The 26,282-nt window shown below is 42.7% G+C and overlaps 1 protein-coding gene across 1 annotated transcript in view; it reads right to left on the reverse strand.

Moving 5' to 3' along the window:
* Positions 1-1,183: 1,183 nt before the first annotated feature.
* Efcab3 (EF-hand calcium binding domain 3) overlaps positions 1,184-26,282 on the reverse strand; it is a 60,657-nt gene continuing 35,558 nt past the window's right edge. Inside the window, exons 15-22 of the mRNA XM_052758454.1 lie at positions 25,158-25,225; positions 21,157-21,300; positions 18,305-18,376; positions 17,072-17,192; positions 14,775-14,950; positions 14,251-14,435; positions 6,579-6,701; positions 1,184-4,218 (exon numbers count right to left, since the gene is read on the reverse strand). Of these exons, the coding sequence (XP_052614414.1) occupies positions 3,892-4,218; positions 6,579-6,701; positions 14,251-14,435; positions 14,775-14,950; positions 17,072-17,192; positions 18,305-18,376; positions 21,157-21,300; positions 25,158-25,225 (1,216 nt within the window). The 3' untranslated portion in view covers positions 1,184-3,891. The remainder of the gene's footprint in view (positions 4,219-6,578; positions 6,702-14,250; positions 14,436-14,774; positions 14,951-17,071; positions 17,193-18,304; positions 18,377-21,156; positions 21,301-25,157; positions 25,226-26,282) is intronic.

The following is a 26,282-nucleotide window of genomic DNA, read 5'->3' on the forward strand; positions in this document are numbered from 1 at the left end:
GAGTGCTTGCCCGGCATGCATGAAGCCCTGGTTTTTTTTTTTTTTTTTTTTTTTTTTTTTTTGGTTTTTTTCGAGACAGGGTTTCTCTGTGTAGCTTTGCGCCTTTTCCTGGAACTCACTTGGTAGCCCAGGCTGGCCTTGAACTCACAGAGATCCACCTGGCTCTGCCTCCCAAGTGCTGGGATTAAAGGCGTGCGCCACCACCGCCCGGCTGAAGCCCTGGTTTTGACACCCAACACCACATAAACTGGCCATGGTGGAGTACACTTGTTATCTCCACACTCTTGCCACTCAGGGGTTGAAGACAAGAGGATCAGGAAATCCAAGGCCATCATTGCCTATTTATCAAACCTGAAGCTGAAAGACCCTAACCCTTCAGGTTTACACTCCCAAGCCTCAGGAAAAGAGAAACTTCAAGCACCAGGAAATGAGAAACTAAAAATCTAGTTCCAAGGGCCACCTGACTCAGCCACTACTCAATCACCCCTGTAACAATGTAACAATGTAAAAAGATTTCTGTTAAGAGATGTGCTCAACTGTGACTGGGATAGTTGCAAGTGTTCCAGGAAGGACCACTGTGACCTTTGTGTAAGCTCCACTCCCGCCCTGATACCCCCCTTGAGGTTTTAGGAAGAATGTACATGTGGACGTGACTGTACCTACTCTGTGATCAGACCATGACCTTGTGAAACAAAATTGTATGGGAACTGTAATCTTATGGCTTTTGTGGGTTTTTCCTTTAAAACCCCCCATGGGGCTGCAGTAAGATGTGGCTCTTGCTCTTAGGAGCAGAGTTTGCCCTTCTGTACAGAAGCCAATAAAATCCTCGTGCTGTTGCATCAACTGGACTGGAGTCTGGGTTCTTGGGGTGCCCACTTGAGACCCTAAAACTTTAGGGTCCAACAAAGCTAGCCTGGGCTAAATGAGCGCCCCCCCTCCCTGGGGGGGGATCAGCAGAGGAAATAAAATACCTTTGTCATCCTGATAATAGAGCAAAAGGTTAATGCAGATTTAGTGTTTGCAGAATCCCAAAGTTGTGTGCCTCCTTTGATAAACTGTCAAAACCCACAGAATGCCGGAGGAAGAGCTACAAAAGTGGGTCTAAGAAGAATAAGAATGATACACAAATGTTTTTAATAATTTTTAAAATTTTTATTTTATGTGCATTGGTGTTTTGCCTGCATGTATGTCTGTGTGAGGGTGCCAGATCTTGGGAGTCATAGACAGCTGTGAGTTGCCATGTGGCTGCTGGGAATTGAACCTAGGTCCTCTGGAGGAGCAAGCAGCCAGTGCTGTTAACTACTGAGCCATTTTTCCAGTCCCCCACTTACTTATTTTTAAGACGGTAAATTCTATACAGTTATGTAGCAAGAATCTTAAGAGTTCTTATTAATAAAAACAAACCTGGAGCGGGGTATTGGGGTGAATGCTGGAAGATCAGAGAAGCAGAACAAGCCACAGCTTCCTCACCTTGACAGTTCCTCAGCTGATCCCGTTTCCTCAGACTGGTTGCCTCTGAGTCCTCATCCAGACGGATCTCAGCTGAACTGCTGCTCAAAAGCCTAAAAGCTTAACCAGGCTAGTTCCTCATCCTCAGGTCTTCTGCTTTCTGCCATCAGTTCCTGGAATTAAAGGCTCATTTTCTGGGATTAAAGGTGTGAGTCGCCACGCTTGGCTGTATCCTTGAACACACAGAGATCCAGGTAGATCTCTGCCTCTGGAATGCTAGGATTAAAGGCATGTGCTACCACTGCCTAACCTCTATGTTTAATATTGTGGCTGTTCAATTCTCTGACCCCAGATAAGTTTATTATCGTGCATAATATTTTGGGGAACACAATACCACCACACAGTTAAGTTTTTTTGCTTTTTTTTTTCCAAGACAGGGTTTCTCTGTATAGCTTTTGCCTGTCCTGGATCTTGCTCTGTAGCCCAGGCTGGCCTCAAACTCACAGAGATCCGCCTGGCTCTGCCTCCCGAGTGCTGGGATTAAAAGGGGTGCGCTACCACTGCCCGGCTACAGTTAAGTTTTATCACAATAAAAATCTTGACATTCCAGCATGAAGAGATAGCTCAGTGGACAAAATGCTTGCTGTATAAGCATCATGACTTTAGTTCCAACCCCCAGTATCCATGTAGAAATTTGAGGGCAGCAGTGTTTAGCATTGAGTTGGAGATGGTGACAGGTAGATTCTAGAGTCTAGCAGAAATGTTGAGCTCCAGGTTCAGTGAGAACCCGACTCAAAAAGCAAAATGGAGAAATGATTTCGGAAGATGCCTTGACATCAACCTCTAGGCTCCACACATACCAGCATGGTCAAGAACACCCGAGTGCACTCACACATGTGCACACTTGCAAATATAGCACATGCACATGCACAAAACAAAATACTATGATACCTCCACAAATTTGCAATATAGTTATGTGTATATTTGTTTTTTTCCCCTTGAGACAGGGTTTCTCTGTGTAGCTCTGGATGTCTTGGAACTAGCCCTGTAGCCCAGGCTGGCCTAGAACTCAGAGATCCACTTGCCTTTGCCTCCCAAGTGCTGGTATTAAAGGCGTGCGCCGTCACCGCCCAGCTATGTGTGTCTTTAATGTAATGGATGAGATTTATTATTTGCAGGAGCAATCCAAGTGAAAGTTGTGCCTTAGGAATTCCTAAATTTCCCAGAGGTTCTTTGTGGTGTGGGTGGAGGGTGTGCTGGTGCTATTTCCTGCAGTTGCCATCCTCTGATGCTGGGGTCTGTCACAAACATTCAAAAACCGGTCTCATTTACAGTCACCCCAAACTCAAATGCTTCTTGCATGGAGGGCCCTTAGAAACCCAGGCTAACTTTTCCCCTTTCTGCTGCTGTCTTGGCTGTTTTAAGCTGAGTGGGAGTGGCAGGGAGTAACTGGCTCTAATAATAGGGTAACTGCTTTTTTTTTTTTTTTTTGAGTGGGTGTATCTCTGAGTTTCCTGCCTGCTCTTGGGACTCTTTTCCTCCTGTTGGGTTTTTGCCTTGGCTTATTGTATCTTGTTTTGTCTTGTTTGGCTGTCCTCTCTTGGAGGCCTGCTCTTTTTTGAAGAGGAAATGGAGGGAAAATGGATCTGGGGGAGAGGGGAGATGAGGAGTATCTAGGAGGAGTGGAGAGAGCGGAAACTGGTCAGGATGAGATAAAGGATGAGAAAAGAATCTACTTTCAATTTAAAAAAAATACTTACAATTCACTACATTCACTTTCTTAAATATGTCATGGCAAAGCAGTAATTCACTACAAACCAAACCCAGCTGAGGTTTAGGGAAGGTAGCTCAACAAGAACTGGGTAGAATATTCTTAGGAGACCTCATATTCTTTGAACATTGATAGACCGAGGCATTCAAGTCAAATCCTGGAAAATTGTTAGGTTTTACATATCAATGATATTAAAATTCACTTACTAATGATAAATTGTTTTTATCTATGATTTTTACCACCATATAAGATTTAGCATTGGAAATAAACATGCATAGCCAAGCATATATGTGTGTGTGTGTGCGCGCGTGTGTGTGAGTGTGTGTGTACACATATTTCACCTATTTTTTTTTACATCCTGGCTGCAGCCTCTCCCCGATCTTCTCCTCCTAGTCCCTCTCACCCATTCCCCCCCTCCTACCTCCGGTCATCTCTTCTTCCATCTCCATCCAGGGAAGGGCTAGGGTAACTGCTTTTAACTAGCAAAGATTTGGGAAAGAGAAACCGTGGGAAGAGAAACCATTCTATGATTTAAAGGTTTTTACTGGATGGAATCCAAAAGATGTCAAAATTTCCACCTGCTAAGCCTGTAGTAGATAAAAGCAAGAAATCATAATTTGGATAACTATGGAAAGCAGTTTTCGAAGAGTTGTTTAGAAAATGTAGACATTTCATTGCCGAAATCCCCTGAAACCTTTCCGCTTCCTTTTCCTTCCTGTCTCCAGGTCACACTCACTGAAGTCTGACGGGGAAGAGAATCCAGAATTGCCGGAGGAGTTTCTGTTTGCATAGGCATCATGCAAGCGCAAGTCCTTAGGGGAAAGCAGCTCTTGGCAGACATTCCAGGACCACGTGTATGTAGAAAAGGTGTTGTAAAAGGACTCATTGTTGGTTTCGATCCCAATCAAATCCCCTCGGATCTTTTTCCAGAGATTCAGCATTTCTTTCCGGTGCTCAAGTGCAATTCCTAAGTTATAGGTGTCCGTGGCTCTCTTTACCTGCACCGAGAGGACCGGTATTAACTTAATGGAGTTACCTTAACTATCTTTGATTTATAAACCATAATCATTGGTGACTTGAGAGTCACACATGTGAAAATCACTGCGGCTACATAGGGGGTAGCATGGGACTTATGAGCTAGGAGTTGGTGGAAATCAAAATGTACCACTTGAAAGTCAGGTATAGTGGTGCATGCCTTTAATCCCAGCACTCAGGAGGCAGAGGCAGGTGGATCTCTGTGAGTGTGAGACCAGCCCGGTTTACATAGTGAGTTCCAGGAGAGAAGTGTGGGGCTAAGTTAGGATATATAGGTATGGGATTCAGCCAGAGACAGGGAGAGTCAGCTGGGAGAAGATGCTGAGCTGAGAAAATCCTTAAGGATATTAAGGCTGAGGCATCGAGGGGTGACGGGAAGGAGTCCCAAAAGAAGAGGCCACATAAACAAGTGCTTGAAGGCAATAAACACCCTGGACTTGGCAGGGGAGCTGGAGCATCTTGGTGTTGCCAGAGTGTCGAGGTTAAAGTGAGAGGAGGGGGTAGTGATGGAGGAGTCACTGAAGGTTCAGTGTAGTGGAGGAGAGCCCTTTGGAGAAAGCACGCGGTGGGAGCCGTTTCTGAGGGAAGTGGGATAAATTCCTCAGGTGGGTAGAGTAGAAACCTCTGCCACCACTGAAGGGAAGGCTCAATGACCCGGGCTGGCCTTGACGTTTTTTGTGCAGCACAGGCTGCTCTTCAACTTGTAATACTATTGCTTTTTCCACCTTTAGGGTGCTACTTGGAAGCATTTATTGTACCCATCCTTCTTAGCCCCCAGAACGGGGACTCAAACCTTTGAGGCTTTGTCTGTGCTAGGCAAGATTGCTACCAACTGAACTATACCTTCAGCTCAAGCATTTACCTTTAAACAGGACAATGGCATGTTTGGATCTTCATGTTAGATCATTTAGCAGCTGTGTGGAAAATGGCTGGGATACCAGATTAGAGGCTGTTGTCCAAGCAATTCTTATGGAAGGATTCAACTCAGGCAGAGAGAACAGGGAGAGAGTAAAGGGAACAGACTTGGAAAGCATCCCAGACTGAGTTGGACTAGATTTGGTGACTGGTGGAGGTAAGGAGTAAGAAGAAAAAAAAAAAAAGCAATGTTCAGGGTGCCCCCTGGCCCTCTAGCTTCAGTGACTGAGTAAATGGTGCTATCAACAACTGAGATACAGCATTCTCAGGGAGAGGCAGGCTGATGCAGGAGATGATGAATGAGCGTGGGACATGCTGAGCATGATGTGTTATGAGATGTAGCACATAGGGGGGAATGTTTATCAGATGGTGAGTGAGGTAAGGCCAAGGTACAAGAAAGAAGTCTAGGCTGGGGCAAATTAGTTGTTAGTATGTAGGTGGCTACTGCTAAACAAAGGAGATAGACTGAAATAGCTCACATGCTCACCCTAGCTTCCTTCACTTGATACAGAGATCCCTGCTGTTCTATGGCTGAGTTATAGGGATGCTAAACTAATGATCTTTTCAAGCTTCGTAGCCTTTGGGGCAGCTGGTGCTGGTGCTGGAGGTCTCTGGCCACAGGCAGCCTCCATTTACTTGCCTGTGTATGTGCTAATGGCGAGACAGGAGTCAGCTGCCCACGGCTTTGTGTTCTGAAGTTCCGCACATGCCAGCTCATGGCTACTGTCCACTTCCTTCTCTGTGACTTTGCCCTCACCGCAAGCTCTCTTAGAGTAGGAACTGTGTTTTCTCTCTATGGTGTCTCCTAATCTCAGGACTCATGGATACACACTCACAGGCAAGTGCATGAGTGGGTGCTACGAGAAGATTGGTGTGCAAGTAGAAAGTTGTGAGTAGGGGCATCGAGAGTGTGATGATTGTCCAAAGAAAAGCAGAAGATACCTAAGGAATATAACAGCTGAGGCTGACCTCTGGCACACACATGATCACACACTTGTGCACACACACACACACACACACACACACACACACACACACACACACTCTAAGGCATGGGCAGAGAGGTTTCAGAATGCACACTTTCACTGGCTGTAGCCTAACTTCTAAGCAGCTTCACAGAGAAGGACAGGATGGATTTACGTCTCCCGCTCCCCGCTTCTACATTTGATGCTAATCATCATGCTCCCGATGCTTCTACTCCCTTGGCCCTTACAAATCACACCGGAGACACTCGTGTTCCAGGTCTTTTCCTCTCCTCTTTCCTGGACCCCTCGGGTTCTGGGAGCGACACAGTCATCTTGTCTCACTCTGAAGTAGAGATTTGGTTTGTTTTTGGAGGCGGAGTCTCCCCAGCAGAAGACACTTTCGACGGTGCAGTCTGGGAAGGCGGTTGACAGGGAGTACTCACATGCTGTTTGATAGCCACTGCATCAGATACTGTCCAGTGATGCTTCTTCTTGAATAGTTGGTCAATGGCTAGGATGTCATCCGAATAGCCTGAGGCAGACTTGATAGGTTTTACAGCTGCAGCCTTTACGGACGTTAAAATTTTAAAAAAGAGATCAGTAAAACAGTTCAGGTTGAATTATATAACAAAGACATAATTATACATATGGTAAACTGCCACAGTGAAACCCGTTACTATGTATGCCAACTTCAGACATGAATTATAAAAAGGCATAATAATGGGGCGGGGGAGCATGACTAGGAAGTTGGGCATAATGGTACACACTTGTAACACCAGCCCTCGGGAGACTAGAGCAAGAAAAACAACAAGAGTTCCAGGCCAGCCTGGGCTACAGTGTGACAGTGTTTTACAAAAACAAAACCAGATTTTTTTTTCTTTCCTTCCTCTTTCTTGTTTCTTGAGACAGGGTTTCTCTGTGTAGCCCTGGCTGGCCTGGAACTCACTCTGTAGACCAGGCTGGCCTCGAACTCACAGAGATCCCTCTGCCTCTGCCTCCTGAGAGCTGGGATTAGAGGCGTGCGCCACCACCTCTGGGTCAGAATTTTTTTATGTATGTGATTTATAAGGTTGTCGCTAAGCCATTTGTCAGTTGCACTAGCACACTTCGCATGGTACGTGTGTGAACGGGCATTTAGTAAATCCACTGTAATAATAATAATAAAGCTGCTTATAAGACAAACACTGATGAATGTTTCACATGCAGAGTGGATAAGGAGGGCAGAGAGGAGCCAACTCCATCCTGACCCAGACTTCCCAAGCTATTAGGAAGGTGCCCTCCACAGAGTGCAACCTCTGTTGTTTCCAGACTTCTGGAAGGAAGCAGCATTTGTTTGTCCTGTTGCTGGGCTGTTGAACAATGCTAGGGGAAGTTAGGTAAACGTACTGCTCACTTTCTTTGGACATGCTTACTGCCTAATCTCCAGACCCTCCTCGCTACTACTTGGCATTCTTAGGCTCTTGTTCACTGTTAACATTCCAAGTGGCTGCTGGAAAGCCAGACTTCAAACTCCATCAGCTACTGATCTGCTTTCTCTAAAGCTATCTAGTATGAATGTTCTTAACTCTTCCCCCTATTGTGAGATTTCTCTATCCTTTAATCCATCATTTTTCCTCCCAGGTGAGTCTTTTGTGATTTCCAAGGCCAAAAGTCTCCCTGTGTTCTTTATGTAGTCTGTTCTGGGATCTCTCTACATTAATTGATATTAATTGATTGATTGTGTGATGTCTGTGTGTCTGTGCATGACACTCATGCAGAGGCCAGAGGACTTTAAACCGTTAGTTCTCTCCATTCCTCACATAGGTTCTGGGAATTGAGCTCAGGGCGTCAAGCTTATGCAGTAAGTGCATTTACCATGGGGCCATCTCTCAGAACGTCTTTGTTTTTATAGTATGAACTATGTAGCTCAGGACTTAGATATGTTTGTATTTGTGTCTTGCAGACTTCCTAAGGTTGAAACTGATTTTTTAGGGTAAGTACACAGCTTGGAGACTGCATCCATTGTGGGAACTGTGAATCCCAGCAGCATACCCATGTTTTCTCAAACCTCAGCTTTCACATTTTCAAGGAATACTTTCTTCTCCATTGACAGCTTCTAGCAGGTTGAACTTGGGCCTTGTGCTGGGCAGTATTTACCTTTCCTCTCAGATTGATTTTTTTTTTAGAGTTTTTAGATTTCAAATTAAATCTAAATCTATTTTTTTTTTTTTTAGATTTAACTCTAGGCATCCACATCTGATCCTGAATTGTCAGGCCAACCCCTGTCCCTAGCTATCAGGTCTAAGTACCTCCATGTGACCTTCCTGCCTCTCTTTTCTGTCTATCCCCAGGGTCATATTATGAGCTAGCTTGGTGTTCTGGCTGTAGGGTCTCTCTTGCTTTTTTTTTTTCCAAGGGAAGCTCTTCCTATGTAGACCAGTCTGGTCTTGAACTCACAAAGATCTGCCTGGCTGCCTTGCTTTTTGAAACATGGGAATTTTGCTTGCATTTGAGGACATTTTTGAATATTTGTCATTTCATTCAGCATTTTTTTTGTTATTGTTCTTTTTGTATTTTTTTTTGAGACAGGGTTTCTCCGTGTAGTTCTGTGTAGCTGAATTGTAAAAAGTCTTATTAATAAAAACAAACCCAGAGCCAGGTATTGGGGTGAACACTGAATGATCAGAGAAACAGAACAAGCCACATTCAACTTCACCTTGCCAATGCCTCAGCTGATCTTGTTTCCTCAAACTGAAAGCCTCTGAATCCTCATCTGAATGGATCTCAGCTGAACTGCAGCTAAAAGCTAAAAGCTTAACCCACCTAGTTCCTGGTTTTCATGCCTTATATACCTTTCTGCTTCCTGTCATCACTTCCTGAGATTAAAGGCGTGTGTCACCATGCCTGGCTGTTTCTAGTGTGGCTTTGAACTCACAGAGATCCAGATGGATCTCTGCCTCTGGAATGCTAGGATTAAAGATGTGTGTGTGTGTGTGTGTGTGTGTGTGTGTGTGTGTGTGTGTGTCACCATTTTCTGGCCTCTATGTCTGTCTAGTGGCTGTTCTGTATGGTGATATTTTATTTGTACTGAAATGTGATTTTATTTGTATGTTAATAAATAAAATTACCTGGGGGTCAGAGCTAATAGCAAGCCATAGAAGAAGCCAGGTGGTGGTGGCGCACACCTTTAATCCAGATCACATGACAGACAGATCTCTGTGTGTTCAAGGATACAGCCAGCATGGAGACACACGCCTTTAATCTCAATACCAACCATAGAAGACCTGGAGGTCTGTATAGACAGGCAGTGATGAGGAGGTCATGTGGTTGGGTTTACAACCAATGAGAAAGCAGAACAGAAAGTCAATAAAAAGACAGATACACAGGAAGTAGGTCTCTTGCTGAGAGGAAGGACAGCAGCGGCAGGAAGGGTAAGAAGGCCGTTTTAAGTCTCAGTTCTCAGCTACTGCTCTGATCTCTGGGCTTTTAACTCTGCATTTGGCTCTGTGTTTCTTATTTAATAAGACTGTTCATCTACAGTTCTGTTCTCTGACCCCAGATAAGTTTATTAGGGTGTACAATATATTGGGGGACACAATATCACCACAGTTCTGGCTGTCTGGGAACTCATTTTATAGATCAGGCTGGCCTCAAACTCAGAGTCTTGCTGCCTCTGCCTCCCAAGTGTGGGGATTAAAGGCATGTGCCACCACTGCCCAGCTTTTCATGCAGCATTTTTTAAAAAATGGGGACATACAGAGTTTGTGAGTGGGGTAGGTCACAGGGAGTGGGTTGATAATGTGTAGCTGGTTATTTTCATTCTGACACTTAAGTCCTATTTTTTGGTTTCAATTAACATTTGTAAATATGTAGAATGTTGCGTGAGCTGTTATAATATATTAGCTTAGACACAATATACCATGTAGTATATTATATCTCATGTGGTATATATTTAATGTTCTATATATTTATACATATAAAATGTATACACATGAAATTATGAAAATGATCTAGTTGTATCTGTGAGTGTGCTCCCTTGTGCATGTGAGTATGTAGGCCAGAGGTTGACCTCTGTATTTTTTAAGACAGGTTCTTTCACTGGACTAGGACTCACTGTTTTCAGCTAGCCTGGCTGGCTCCAGGGTCTACTTGTCTTCCAGGTGATTATAGGAATGTGCCACCAGGACAGCTTTTACATGGGTGTTGGGGATCTGGTCTCAGCTCCTCATGTTTGTGCAGCAAGAGCACTTTACCCACTGAATCATCTCCACAGCTATATATATATATTATATACATCAACACGCATCAATATTATATCTATTATATACATTAATATATCAATATTATATCTATTAATAGGCACTTGTGTGACAGTAGAAATAGCACATTATCATATTTATAAATATACATATAATATAGTAGATATAGATTATAACACACTATATCTTTTTTTACATATAATAAATGTGAACATGATACCTGAAGTATAACAATAGATGGCAACATATGTTATAGAAAAATTAGGGAAGGGGATAGGCTGTTATTTTATTAAAATATATTTTAAAAATTATGTTTAATTGTGTGTGTGGTTATGTGTAGGATGACTTATCCCTAACAGGCTTGAGGGCCAGCAGGCCCAAACAAGTAAAAAAGATACTTTCTGAGAGCCAACCTGGGTATGCCTAAGGACCTTAGCAACAGCTGCTGAAACATGATCTGGAGATGACCTGGACCAATGAGAGGCAGCACGTCACATCAGCAGATGAATATTCATCAGACTTTCCCCCAGGGTGGGGTAGAGGGTATATAAGGCTTGCCTCTTCCTGAATAAACTGAGCTTGTTGTTTCAACATTCTCCCAGAGTCTGTGTCATTGACTCTGCGCCTACTTGGCCCCCTCCCCCATAGGGAACAACAGCACAGGACCCTGCTACTGTTATGTACACTTGAGTGCAGATGTCTGTGGAGTTCAGAGGCATCAGATCCCCTGAAGCTGGAATTATAGACAGTTATGAGCCACCCAATATAGGTGCTGGGAACCAAAGTTGGGTCCTTTATAAAAGTAGCATTAAGAAATGAGTATGGGCCGGGCAGTGGTGTTGCCTGGTCTACAGAACGAGACCCAGGACAGGCACCAAAACTACACAGAGAAACCCTGTCCCAAAAAAACAAAAAACAAAAAACAAAACAAAACAAAAAAGGAGTATGGCCTTTAATTCTAGCACTCAGGAGGCAGAGGCAGGGCAAATCTCTTGTGAGTTTGAAGCCAGTCTGGTCTACAAAGTGAGTTCCAGAGCTGTTACACAGAGAAACTCTGTCTCAAAAAGCCAAAGAGTATGAGCTGGGTGGTAATGGACATGCCTTTAATCCCAGCAGTTGGGAGGCAGAAGCAGGTGGATCTCTGTGAGTTCAAGGCCAGCCTGGTCAACAGAGTGATTTCCAGGACAGCCAGGGCTGTTACACAGAGAAACCATGTCTCAAAAAATCAAAACAAATAAACAAAAAACAGAGTATGACTGAACAATAAGTGCTCTTAACTACTGAATCACTTCTCCAGCCTCTAAACTATATATTTAATAGATAATTTACTTTTGGACATGGTGGTACAGGCTTATAAATCCTAGCACTTGGGAGGCTGAGGTAGGAGAATCATTGCAAATTGAAGGCCTTCCTTGGATACAGTATGAGATCGTATCTCAAAAATCCAAAATAAACTGATTGTGGTAGAAGTTCATAATATAAAATGATCAAAATGGTATAAGTTTATAACTTAAAATGACTATTTGAAGTGAACATTTGAGTGGCATTCATTGTGTTGACTTGTGGGAAACTCCTGAAGTGACAGTTGCAAGAAGACTCATGAGAAGCAAGGAATAGGGCTTTTCAGACACACAGGGAATGGCGTTCAAGCAGAGGAACAGCAGAGTGTGACGACAAAATGGGTATATGTGTGAGGGTCTACTTTGATGATGTCCATAGAACATTCCGCAATGATGGAGATGTTCTATATGTTTGTGTGTTTTAATAGGCCATTTGAGCACTTCAATTGTGGGTAGTACAACTGAAGAACTGGATTTGTAATTCTGATGAATTTCAGTTATTGGAAGGTTCAGGTTTATTACTGTTGTTATCTGAGACGTGAGTCTCCCTATATTGTGCAAGTCGTCTATGATCTCTTTGCCTCAGTTTCCTGGGTGATGGGATTATAGGCATGCACTACCATGCCTGGCAGACTCTTAGGGTTAAGTCATTCAGGACCTTGTAAGTAATCACGAAGATTATCTTTTTTTTCCTGAGTCATCTGAAAAGCTCAACTGGAGGATTTCAAGTCGATTTGAACAGAGCTGTTTTGGCTGCTATTCATATACTGAGAACATGTAAAGAAGGGAAAAAATAAAAGCAAGTAGATTACTTAGGAAGTCACTGATGCCATTGCTGTTAAGATGACAGGCAATCTCTGATGAGAGACAATCTGTGATGAGGACAATCTAGCATATAATGTGCACTCAGAAAATAAACTGATTGTATTGTTTTCTTTTATCCAAAGGGCATGGGGTGGAGTTCAATGGTAAAGTGCATAGTTAGTACATGGGTTCCATTCCCCATGCAAAACCAAACACAAATAAGAATATTGAGTTTTCTGTGAGCCAAGCTTGGCTTTGTTTATTTATTTTTTTTAAGATTTATTTATTTATTATGTATACACTGTTCTGTCTGCACATACACCTGCAGGCCAGAAGAGGGCAGATCTCATTACGGATGGTTGTGAGCCACCATGTGGTTGCTGGGAATTGAACTCAGGACCACTAGAAGAACAGCCAGTGCTCTTAACCGCTGAGCCATCTCTCCAGCCCCTTGTTAGTTTTTTTTTTTGAGACAGGGTCTTATTGCATAGCCTGGCTGGCCTGGAACTATTGTGTAGTGTAGGTTGGCCTTGAACTCACCCTCTCAATGCTGATATTACAGGTGTGAACTGCCATGCCTGGATCAGGCTCTATTCCAGGTAAATTTCAGTCCTGCTGCTTACCCTGGAAGGCTTAGAACAAACTTGGGGGTGAGGCTAGAACTTCCTCAGAGAATATCTGGAAGCATGAGCATACCTGGGCATCCTGAGACTTTGTAATTCAGGATAGTAATGTACAAGCAAACGGACTGGAGGCCACAGAGTGACACAGGGCCAGAAGGTACAGCGGGGTCATAGGCAAGGTTCTAGTGAGGAGCAGGGTGGCCCCTCCATCAGAGCATTGCTCCATTGATGTGGGTCTGGTCCTCCCCTCCCAAGATGTCTGGCCAACCTGGAGCTGGCTGACAGTTCAAAATGCAGCTCCAGCTTGAGTTGATGGGAAAGCAATGAAAGTAGATTTGAGACATTTAGTGCTCTACTATTTTTTGGTCTTTGAGACAGGATCTTGCTATATGTGTTAAGACGGCTTTCACTTCTTTTGTGTCCGCTCCCTGAGTGCGGGGATTAATAGGCACATGCCATCAGGTGCAGTTTGCTGTCCTTCCAGCTTTGGTGGTTTTTTTGTTTATCGAGACAGGGTTTCTTTGTGTAACAGCTGGAACTGGCTCTGTAGACCAGACCAGGCTGGCCTCAGAGTCACAGAGATCCTCCTCCCTCTGCCTCCCAAGTGCTGGGCTTAAAGGTGTGCACTACCACAACCTGCTTTTTCTTGGGTTTTTTTTTTAAATACAAGAGCTCACTGCAGCTGAAACAGGTGTGAAACTCAATACTTAGCCCAGGCTAGCCTTGAATTCTTTGCTGTCTTTTGCTTCAGGCTTCTCCATGTTAGAATTACAGGAATGAACCACCATGTTTAGTTTGTTATTGTTCTTATAGTCTTCATCCCAACCCCAAACCCAGGTTTGTTATCTTCAGTAAATCGAATTATTTTGTTGAAATAGTTAGAACTAAGTTCAAGGTCCTTGTTGGCTACACAGCAAGTTTGAGTGAATCTAGGCTACATGAGACCTTGTCTCTAAAAATCCCAGCCCCAAACCAAATAAACACCTCAAAGCAACTACAATCACCCAAGACGCTGTCCAATATTTGTAACAAAAACATGCTTTTAGTCTTGAGTTGGGTTCTTACAAGTGGAAGTATTTAAATCAGCTAATATGACAGATTAAAACTCACCTGTGTTTTCCAATCTCTTTTATGGAAAAAATAGTCCTCAAAGAAACTCAGCGGCTCCTTTCTCCTTAGCGTCTCTAACTTCTGTATGTCTTTGAATGGCCTTCCCATCACCATCCCGTCCACATCGGGGAACAATGGAAAGATAGGTATCTTTGAGTACGGGCTACCTGTAGGGAGATCGCACCCTGAAAAGATAAAAACAAAAATGGCATTATAAATGAAGTAAAAATGGCCCGGAATGACAAGCACACAGAGCCTACTGCGCTTTCGTCTGCTCTCGTGTGGCCCTGGCTCCTCTGCCTCAGTCGCACGTTCCCACCCCACACCCATCCCACACCCATCCCGCAGGCTTCACTCAGGTGTCTGAGGGCTCAGTCAGGGGGACTTCTGCTTCCAAATAGTTTCTGTGGGACGGAGAGCAGTTACTCGAAGAGCCCCGGGCCCTGCTCTTGGCCTCTGGTGTTTATTTCTGACCAGCTTCAGGGGAAGTCAGTCTGTAACGGTGGAGAGGGAAAACGGCTTACGCTTGAGTGCTTCGAGAAACTTATACAGATCCCTTTCTTTCATGATGGAGATCCTGGCCGAGTTGGCAAAGGCAGCAGTGCTTGAGCGCGGAGGAGTGCAGATGTCTGCCCTAAAGCCCCTTCTAGGACTCCACAGTCTTTCTGCGTTGCTTTCCTGGAATTTTTTTCGGAAATAGCTTAAAGAGAAAATACAGGTAATTCAGAAATGGAATAAAGAATTGTTAGGACAAAAAGAAAATCAAACTGCAAGCGATAGATGTTGATTATGTTTATTTTAAATCTATTTAAAACTTATTAGCATATGTGAATCATACATGATAATAATAGGTTTCATTATGGCATTTTTGTACGTTATATGCATTTTATTATATTCACTCCATTACCCTCTCCTGTTCCCCTCTGGCTCCCCTTTCTCTTTCCACTTTAGTCTCTGTTCTGTCCGTCTTTCTTCCTTCGAATCTCATTCTCTCTCTCCCCCGTCCTCCCTATCTTCTTTTGTATTCTCATTTTTTCTCTCTCCTCTCCTCCCTCCCCTCATCCTTACCTTTCCCTCTCTTTCTTTCTGGCTTGAAAACTCAATGTGTATTTTTAGGGTTGCTTACAGGGTCCTGGGCGAAGGATTATTTACAAGCTCCTTACTTGTAGCTACACCATCGAAGATGCTGCCATATACTGTACTAGTCTGTACTGGGTCTTATTTCTTTTCTCTCTCTTTTCTCTCTCTCTCTCTCTCTCTCTCTCTCTCTCTCTCTCTCTCTCTCTCTCTCTCTCTCTCTCTCTCTCTCTCTTCCTTACATATACAGTGTTCTGTTTGCATGTATTCCTGCAGGCCAGAGGAGGGCACCAGATCTCATTACAGATGGTTGTGAGCCACCATGTGGTTGCTGGGAATTGAACTCAGGACCTCTGGAAGAGCAGTCAGTGCTCTTAGCCTCTGAGCCATCTCTCCAGCCCTGTATTGGGTTTTAAAATGCATTTTTTTTCTCTTTTGAGACAGGATCTCACTTTGTAGCCCAGGCTGGCATTGTACTCATGGTGTCCTTTCTGCTTTAGACTCCAGAGTGTGGGATCACTGCCTGAGCCCATGTGCCTGCTTAGAAAGTTATGTTTATTTGTATCATTTGAATGTTTTGTATGTCCTGGGATCAAACCCAAGCTTTTGTGCATGTGAGGTAAGTATTCTACCACTCAGCTACACAACAATCCCTATTTCCTCTTTTTAATTTCTTTTAGAAAGCTTTGGACTAGTTTTTCCAGTATGGGGGACCGAACTCAGGACCTTGTGCATGCCAGTCTCTAGATGCTGAGCTGCAGCCTCAGCTGTTATTTCCTCTTGCTAAACTGATTCCTTTATCATTTATGTAAGGGCCATCTTGGTCTCTTTTGATAGTTTTTGACATTGATACATTTCTTAATTTTTTTGTTTGTGTTTTGTTTTTTGAGACAGGGTTTCTCTGTGTAACAGCCCTGACTGTTCTGGAACTCACTTTGTAGGCCAGGTTGGCCTTGAACTCACAGAGATCCACCTGCCTTTGTCTCCCAAGTGCCTGGTTATCTTGTATTTTGATACCCTGGAGATGATTTTTTTTTTTTCACTGTATCTAGTAAGGGTCTCATGGCTTCCTGGATCTTCCCAGATTTGAAAATTTTTCAGCAGTTAAAGAACAACCTCATAAGATAACCAAATAAACAACAACCACAACCCACTTCAATAGAAAGCAGTGTTAGCGAAGGTGTCCTGTCCATTTAGCAGGAGTGAGAGGCGGTGCAGGAGGACACATGGTAGCAGAGATCGCTGTGCGTTAAACATCAGCACTTCACTCCGGGGCAAGCATCTGATCTGCTTGCCGGACTCTATTAAGTAACATGCAAATCTTCTTTCACTGTGCTGCATGACTCTCGAAGTGCTCGGCTGTGTTGTTCTGTGTCACCCCACAACTGCCCTTCAGGGCAGGCGTTGCCATCACCACTTGGATTTTGTAGGTGAGGAAACGAAGACTGAGAAGTAAAGAAAAGGGCTAGCCTGTGCACCAGCAGCTCTGCCTTGGGTTAGGGATGGCTAGCTCGTGTGTGTGTGTGTGTGTGTGTGTGTGTGTGTGTGTGTGTGTGTGTGTGTGTATGTCTTATGCCCACATGGAGCCTGAGCTCAGTCTTATCGTTTCAGAACCACGAGAGAGTGTTGTGGCACGTAGCCTCTTGCCCTAACCCTTTCTTCTGTTTTGGATTGAACTCTGTAGAGTAGGATGCTGGTGACACATCCCTAGTAAGCCACCTTCCCCTGTTCCATTGCCACTTACCTTACTAGCTCGATTATATCCTTTCTGTGCAGGGCTGACGTCTCTACAAGTTTTGATAGGATTTCAAATAATAAGATCCCTGGGTTGTTAGCTAAATCTAAACACAGTTTCTTTTCTGGAACTATAGAGGAAACAGAAAAGAGAAATTTCAAAATGTCTTCCAAGCAAGCCATCTATTAAAAATTTGCTGACAATTTATAACAATATTAAATCAGGGACTAGAAATGCGGTAAAACATTAAAAATGTTTTATTTGAAGAAAGGTCATTTTGATTACTGACAGAATAATCATAGTTCAATGACATCTAAGTAAATATGGTAGTACTTTTAACATCTGCATGCATACTATGTTAAAGACGATCATGTTGGTCTTCTATGAAAGGGAATTAATAAATATCTCTAGTTTGCAGAGAAACTCTCATTTGTCACAGTGTTTATCTTCAGACGGTCTACAGCTTAAGAATGGGTATGTTTTCAGAGCTACTTGTGGGGTTTGGAATCTGGAATCCTAGAGCATGAGATATGAATAGTGGTTGTATTTTCCAAGGCAGCCTGTTAAGTTCAGAAACAGCATGAGAGACTGATGGCAGCTTCGAGTTTGCACAGATTGATGGGCACAGGCAAGAGGGCATGCTCTGAAACCTCCCCAGCCTCTCACTGAGGGCTGAGGCTTCATCAGGGTGTGGAAACAGTAAGTCATTCACGATCTAGAAAACGAAAATTTTTTCAAAAAAAGGAATAGTTTTGGTAGTAGCACATGCACTTGGTTAAGAACTAAAACACTATAAAGGGAAAACAAGGGTCTGGAGAGATGGCTCAGTGGTTAAGAGCACTGACTACTCTTCCAGAGGACCTGGGTTTGATTCCCAGCACTCACATGGCTACTAATAACCATCTGTAATTCTAGTTCCAGGGGATCTAGATACAAGCAAGATAGCTATGCACATAAAATAAAAATAAATTAAAAAAAGGAAAACTAAACTTCCTGCACCCATCACTTCCTTAGTGTTCTCATTAGAGACAAGAGCACTGTCTCCTAGGTGGCCAGGAGCTGCTTGATATATTTAAATTGCAATTCTGATATTATCAGTTTGTTTGATATTATTTTGTAGGAAAAGTACAAAGAAAAAATCACACCCTGGACTCTACCTTCTGGATTTGTCTCCTGACTGGAGGCCTAAGGGATAGTGTTTTCTGTGCAGTGGGCAGGGCTGCCCGGTTGTCATCTACTCACCCACAGCCTTGAGGAAGAGTTTCTTATCTGTCAGCACCTCTATAAAGTCTGAGAAGTTGATCTTACCGTCTCCTGCAACAGGAAGCTGAGCTCAGAGCAAGCAGATTGCTAAAGTTTATATAAATACACAGTGTGTATATAAAGTTGAGGGAAAGAGAAAGAGACAGAGAGGAGATAGGCAGAGACAGCGAGAGAGACACAGAGAGAGAGAGAGAGAACGCACATTTGTTATATATAACCTAGACTGGCTTCAAACTTGCAATCCTTCTGCCTCAGCCTCCAGTTTGCTGAGATTACAGGTGCCTGCTACCATGTCCAGCTAGGATGTATTTGAATTCTTTAATGTATGTTAAGTATAAAAGCTAAAGTTGCCTGAGTCATCTAACACTTAAAATCAACATACTCATGGCTGGAAAGATGATCAGGGAAACTTTGGTTTCCTCTCTCTCCTTCTTAAAGAGATTATTGTTGGTAGTGCCTTCCTATGTTGCCCATGCTGGTCTTGAACCTAAAATCCTCGTATTTACTTCAGTCTTTATGACGTCTACAATTACACTAGTCTCCTGTAGCCAACAGAAGCAATGACAAGGTGTAAGCATTCTGAAAAACCTGTTAGCTACTGTTGTTCTTTGCCAGAGAGTGTCATTTTCATGAGGAGCTTATCTACATGTCTCACTTGCCTCTAAAATTAAAAGACAGTTGCCAAGCAGTGCAGCATATGCCTTTAATCCCAGCACGTGAGAGGCAGAGCCAGGCGGATCTCTGTGAGTTCGAGGCCAGCCTGGTCTACAGAGTGAGTTCCAGGACAGCCAGGGCTACATAGAGAAACCCTGTCTTGAAAAAACTAAAAACAACCAAAACCCAAAACCAAACAAACAAAAAAACAGTAAGTACTACTAGAGGATGTGTGTATGTACCTGCAAAAATAAAATAACTGTTAATGGAGTTAATGGAAAGAAGTGATAATTCTAATGATCTGGTGACCTTGACTCACTGGCGGCTGAGTGACGAGGGGCAGGAGAAAATTATATGCTACAAACATTTTCCACACAACATATTAGATTGGACTCCAGGCACAGGCTGTAGCACTTGAGAGGTAGAAGCAGAAGCATCTGCGGTTCAAGGCCAGCCTCATCTACATAGCAAGTTAGAGGCCAGCTTGGGATATATTAAGTCCTTCCTCCAAAAAACCAAACCAAATACTAACAATAAATAGCCCCAAAGAAGAAAACAAACTCCATGACCTGTATGCTTTCAAACACTACCAAAATTTCTCTGGCATTTAAAATTTAGTGGGTTCTCAGGAGAGAAGGGAGATTTGTATGGTTTAAATGCAAACAGTGGGCTTAGATTTTCTTGGTGTTCTGCTGTGTGTGAAGCTGTTTATACCATTGTACCTCTCAGCTACTTCAAGACATCCTCTAAAGTGAGCATCCTGACAAATCCTTCAGTTTGGTATTGAGAAGGGACCATCATCTAAGCAAACATGGCAAATCCTTCAGTTTGGTATTGAGAAGGGACCATCATCTAAGCAAACATGGCAAATCCTTCAGTTTGGTATTGAGAAGGGACCATCATCTAAGCAAACATGGCAAATCCTTCAGTTTGGTATTGAGAAGGGACCATCATCTAAGCAAACATGGCAAATCCTTCAGTTTGGTATTGAGAAGGGACCGTCATCTAAGCAAACATGGCAAATCCTTCAGTTTGGTGTTGAGAAGGGACTGTCATCTAAGCAAACATGGCAAATCCTTCAGTTTGGTGTTGAGAAGGGACCGTCATCTAAGCAAACATGGCAAATCCTTCAGTTTGGTATTGAGAAGGGACCGTCACTCTCAGTTTCCACACAGGAATTTTCTCAAAAAATTTAATTTTTTTTTAGCTCACACATAGACTCCATAGATATCCTTAAAGAGAAACACATACAAATGCAGTGGTTCCTTGTCCACAGGGATAGGGAAGTGACATTTCAAGACCTCCAAGCCTTAAAACCTTGGCTAGACCTGAGTGTGGTGGCTCATCTCTACAATCCTAGCCTTTGGCAGGACGATAGGCAGTAAGTTTGTGTTTCTCTTTAAGTATATCAATGAGGTCTATGTATGAGCTAAAAAAAAATCTAATTTTTTGAGAAAATTCCTGTGTGGAAGCTAAGAGTGACTGTCGCTTCTCAATACCAAGTTCAAGTATTTGTCATGATGTTCACTTTAGAGAATGTCTTGAAGTGACTGAGAGAGCTCTTTGGTTGGTTTTGTTAGGTTTGGGGACTATTCTGATCCCTGCATCTACTATGTTTTTTCACATACACATATCTGTGATAAACTTTATCTGATACATTAGGAATAGTCATAGATTAGCAACAACAAATTATAACAATATACTCTGTGTGTGTGTGTGTGTGTGTGTGTGTGTGTGTGTGTGTGTGTGTGTGTGTGTGTGTGTGTGTTTGAGACAGGGTTTCTTTATTGTAGTCTTGGCTGTCCTGGGACTCACTCTGTAGACTAGGCTGGCTGGGAACTCACAGAGATCCACCTGACTCTGCCTCCTGAGTGCTGGGATCAAAGGTATTTGCCACCCTGCCTAGCCTCAACAATATAACATTATAAAAAGTTATATTACTGTGGTCTTTTTCTCTTGAAAGAGTTTAAACAAATACTGGTATTTTTGGACCACAGTTGACCATTTAATCGAAACTATGGAAAGTGAAATGTAGATCAGGGAAGATAACCTTACTTTTGTTTAGAGGTATACTTTTGGTAAATAAGGGAGAGTTATTTCTTGCACTTATAGCATAAATGATAACACAGATATTCATAAAAGTATTTGATGGGAAAATAATAAGTCAAAATACTCACTGTCAAGATCAGCACACTTTAATTCATTATAGATATCATATGTGTTTAGATTCATCCCCAGTTTAGCTAAGGTGCTCATCAATCCATGTGAATCAATACAGCCAGTTTTATCCTTGGTGAAGTAGTTGTAAGCATTTTGGAAGGCTGAGGAGATGGAATTATGTTAGTCAGGACAGTTATTTAAGAAGCAACACAGTCAGGGATGGTAACTTCTGTCTACAACCCTAGTACTTGGAAGCTGTGGTGGGAAGATAGTCTGATGATCCCAGGCCCACTTGGGCTAAACAGTAATGGCGAGATCAGCCAGGTAGAAGTGGAGAAGGGGAGGGAGAAACATATATGCTAACAGGGCTAGGAGACATCATACAGCCAATTGTGTTCTGAAAAAAACGTGGAGAGAAGAATCAATAATAGATTTTTTGTTTTGTTTTGTTTTTTCTGTGTTACAGTCCTAGTTGTCCTGGAACTCACTCTGTAGACCAGGTTGGCCTCGAACTCACAGAGATCCACCTGCCTCTGCCTCCCGAGTGCTGGGATTAAAGGCATGTGCCACCACCACCCGGTGAATAATAGATTTTTAAAAAGACAGAAGGCCGTCTTTTCTTGGGATTTGAACTAGAATCAAGTAGAATGCGTAGTAACTGGTAGGAAAACCAAATGGAGAGCCAGGTATCGTGGCACATGCCTATAATCCATAATACATAGTGAGTTTGAGGCCAGAATAGGCCACATCAGACCCTGTGTATCAAGAAAACAAATATATATATATATATATATATACACACACACACACATACATATTCATACATATATATACATACACACACATATATAATCTATTTTCCCTTTTGTTGCCATTACTTGGTCATTTGTCTCTACTTTGTGCTAAATATTTAATTATTTTAAGTTTTCATTCTTTTTACAATACCGGGGATTGAACCTCACACATGCTAGGCAACTGCTCTACTACTGACCTATATTCCTAGCTTCATTGTTTATTTCTATCAGTATAGACTCGTAGATTTATTTATTTTATATTTTGGGTAAACATATCAATTTCTCAAATTGTTCAAATAAGTAGTGGAAGAGAGGAAGAATGTATGTATGCATGTGTGTGTGTGTGTGTGTATGTATGTATGTATGTATGCATGTAGGTGTATGTATGTATGTGACAGTGCATACATATGGAGGCCAGAGGACAACTTGTAGGAGTCAGTTCTCTCCTTCCACTCTGTGGGACCTTGAGGTAGACTTCGGGTCTTCTGCAGGCAAAAGTGCTTCTCTCCCCACTTCCTCCACCTCCTCCTCTTCTTTTTTGGGTGTGAGTGTGGGGTATCTGTGTGTGTGTGGTATAGTATGGGTATGCTCACCTCTGAGTGTGGGGTATCTGTGTGTGTGTGTGATGTAGTATGGGTATGCTCACCTCTGAGTATAGGGTTTCTGTGTGTGGGTGGTGTAGTATGGGTATGCTTACCTCTGAGTGTAGGGTATCTGTGTGTGTGTGTGGTGTAGTATGGGTATGCTCACCTCTGAGTATAGGGCATCTGTGTGTGTGTGGTGTAGGCACATGTGTATGCATGAGTATGCTCACCTCTGAGTGTGGAGGCCAGGCATCCTGCTCTACCACATCCCACCTTATCCTTTCAGACAGAGTAAAGCAGGCTTTCTTGGACCGCCAGCCCCCAAATCATTTCATGGAGACTTATTACTAATGATGAATGCTTGGCCTTAGCTAAGGCTTGCTTCTAGCTTGCTCTTTTTTTATTTAACTTAAGTGAGCCCATTTCTGTTCACCTATGTGCTGCCCTGAGGCTTGTTTACCTCATCTACATACTGTCCATCCTGCTTTCCAGCTTCCTCTGTGTCTGTCTGTCTGGCTCCTTTTCTCCCTGCCCACCAGCCCCACCTAGCTCTCCTCTGCCTAGCTATTGGACATTCAGCTTTTTATTAGACCAATCAGGTGCCTTATGAAGGCAAGGTGAAACAGCAACACATCTTTACGTAGTTAAACAATTATTCTGCAGCACAAACAAATGCAACACATCTTGACATAGTTAAACAAATATTCTAACCCACAACAACAGGGTCTCTTATTGAACCCTGGCATCCAGCAAGCTCAACAATCTTCCTGTTCCCCCGACTCGGTACTGGGGTGATAGTCATGCACAGCGTTTTATGCCTGGATCTGAGTTCAGCTCCTCGCTTGCATAGCAGGTGCCCTCACCTACAGAGCCATCTCTCCAGCCCCCTGCAGGTTTTCTGGGGCATAATATTGTTCCTTTCTGTGGATAGATCTGTCCTTCCCTGGAGCACTCTTCTGCATTCTTTTTTTTTTTTTTTTTTTTAAGATTTATTTATTTATTTATTATGTATACAGTGTTCTGCCTACATGCATGCTTGCAGGTCAGAAGAGGGCGCCAGATCTCATTACAAGTGGTTGTGAGCCACCATGTGGTTGCTGGGAATTGAACTCATGTCCTCTGGAAGAACAGCCAGTGCTCTTAACCCCTGAGCCATCTCTCCAGCCCCCCTCTTCTGCATTCTTCCTGGACTTCCTCATTCAGCTTTCTCTGGGCTCCCTTCTTTGCCCCAGAAGACCAAATTGGGACACTATGTCATGCTCCCACAGCACTCTATCCTTCTCTCATACCTCGTGTCATCGATAATTTTGTCCTTTAACTGTATTTTCCCTACATATTTCCTTCCAGGGCAGGAACATGTCTAATATTCTTATGTCTGGAACACTGTTGGCTTAAATATATGTTTGCTGTTTGGATCAATGACCTGTAGACAGTGTACCAAATTTCATCATTATCATTTTTTTTGTCTGTCTCTAAGAAATCCTGGTATTTTATTTCCATTTTAGTTTAATTTGGTCTTTTGAGAACAAAATTGACTTGGCTTGTCAAACACTATGTAGACCAGGCTGTCCTCAAACTTGTGGTCCTCTTGCCTCTAGAGGCCTCCCTAATGCTGGAATTACAGATACATGTTACCACACTGACCAGTCTTGAGACTTTGTGTTTATACTGTTCAATTTGCTGATTGATATGTGACCTTGGATTTGTTGTTAACCACCCTTACAAGTTATCTGGATAAGAATATTTGACTGGGGTTGGGGATTTAGCTCAGTGGTAGAGTGCTTGCCTAGCAAGCGCAAGGCCCTGGGTTTGGTCCTCAGCCCCGGAAAAAAAAAAAAAAAAAAAAAAAAAAAAAAAAAGGATATTGGACCTATCTAGGTGGTGGTGGAGTACACCTTTGATCCCAGCATTCAGAAACCCTGCCCTGAAAAACCAAAAATAAATAAACAAATAATAACTAAGAGAATATTTGGCCAAGCCTGTTTCAATTCTTGAGAGAGGTCAATATGAAAGTTATCCTCCTTCAATCTAGCAAACAGTTTATTTTTTATTTTTGAGAGGTCCTAATATGCAGGGCAGACTGGCTTTGAACTAAGCACCAGCTTCCTGAGTTATAGGTGTGTACCATCACGTCTGGTTAAAAAGTTTATTCTCCCCTCCACTTCCCCTCTCTTTAACGACAGGATAATACAGATTCCCCCTGAAATCTCATCTGTGCATTACAGAAAGTCAGTATGGGAGCTAGCTGGATGCAATAGCACATGCCTTCAATGCTAGCACTTGGGAGGCTGAGGTAGGACAGCTATGAGTTCCAGGCCAGCCAGGGCTACACAGTGAGTTCCAGGCCAGCCTTAGATATAAGAGGAAGAGCCTGCCTCAAAAATAATAAAACAACAAGTTCACAGACACATGGAGCGGTTGTTATTAGATCCTTTTTTTTTTTTTTGTTTTGTTTTTTGTTTTTGAGACAGGGTTTCTCTATGTAGCCCTGGCTGTCTTGGAACTCTCTCAGTAGACCAGGATGGACTTGAACTCACAGAGATCCACCTGGCTCTGCCTCCTGAGTGCTGGGATTAAAGGCGTGCACCATCCCTACCCTGGCTGTTGTTAGGCTTTAACATTTAGGATAGTTTTCATTACCTTCCAGTTGTGAAGGGCTCAGCTTCGATTCTTTGTGTTGTAAATAACCTGGAAGATATGCTCTATCTCTGAGAAGAGACACAAAAAGCATAGGATTTAACACAGGAGTAAAACCTTCGAGTTTTGCTGATGATAATGGCGGCAAGCATCACAGTATGCCCAGAGTCACAGTGCTTAAGCAGAGCTGTCTCTCGCTAATATCTGCCTGAAAGACTGAGAAGACAGGACAACTGCAGCCCACCCAGTGTTTTCCAGTGCTCTTACCTCTCCTAAAAAACAAAACAAAACTACCCGATTTCCCTCATTTTACAAAACAGACATTCTGGGTGATTAAAGGGCTTGTCCAAAGTCAGGCAGGTAAGTAAATGTGAGAGGAGGCTCTGATTGCAAAGTTCCAGGCTGGAAACCTGAAGCTATTACTATTGTTAGAAGCTTGTTGTTTTAAACGTTGATTTGGAAAACAATGTTGTGTTGACTACCTATGTAGAGAAACTTGTGCATCTATCACTTTATAACTTTAATCGCCAACATGATATTTAGTATATATGAGAGAGACTAAGTAAATGATAGAGACAGAGGACACTTCTGGAAAATGTGGAACTCTGGGTGTCTTTTTGCAGCCTCAGGAAAGTGAAATCTGGAAAAGGAGGAAAAATATTAATACTTCCAGGAGGCTTTGTGTAAATTTGCAATAATTTATGAACACACAACTAGCTTTGCTTATAATACAGCAAGTAGAATAAAATTATTTTTGATTAAGTGTAATTTAGTAGCAAATTAAATAATCATAAAAGTTTTTGAGACAGGATCCCATGTAGCCTACATAGCTGAGGATGACTTTGAACTCCTGATCCTCCTGCCTCCATCTTCCTGCATACTGCGATTATAGCCATGTGCCACTACACCTAGCTCCTATAAATTTATTTTAGAAGTCTTTAGTTTTGATACTAATAACAAAAGTTTTAAGAATACGGAATCTCTTACTTTTGTGGCTTATTTTTATTAAAACATTGACAAAGATTTATTCTATAATTTATGTATATGAATGTCTTGCCTGCCTGCATGTATGTATGTGCACCATGTGCATGCTTGGTACCCAAGGACGTTAGAAGGGATATCAGGCCT

Source organism: Peromyscus californicus, unplaced genomic scaffold (assembly GCF_007827085.1).
Source record: "Peromyscus californicus insignis strain IS unplaced genomic scaffold, ASM782708v3 Scaffold_3__1_contigs__length_106647218, whole genome shotgun sequence".
In the NCBI taxonomy this organism is placed as follows: Eukaryota; Metazoa; Chordata; class Mammalia; order Rodentia; family Cricetidae; genus Peromyscus; species Peromyscus californicus.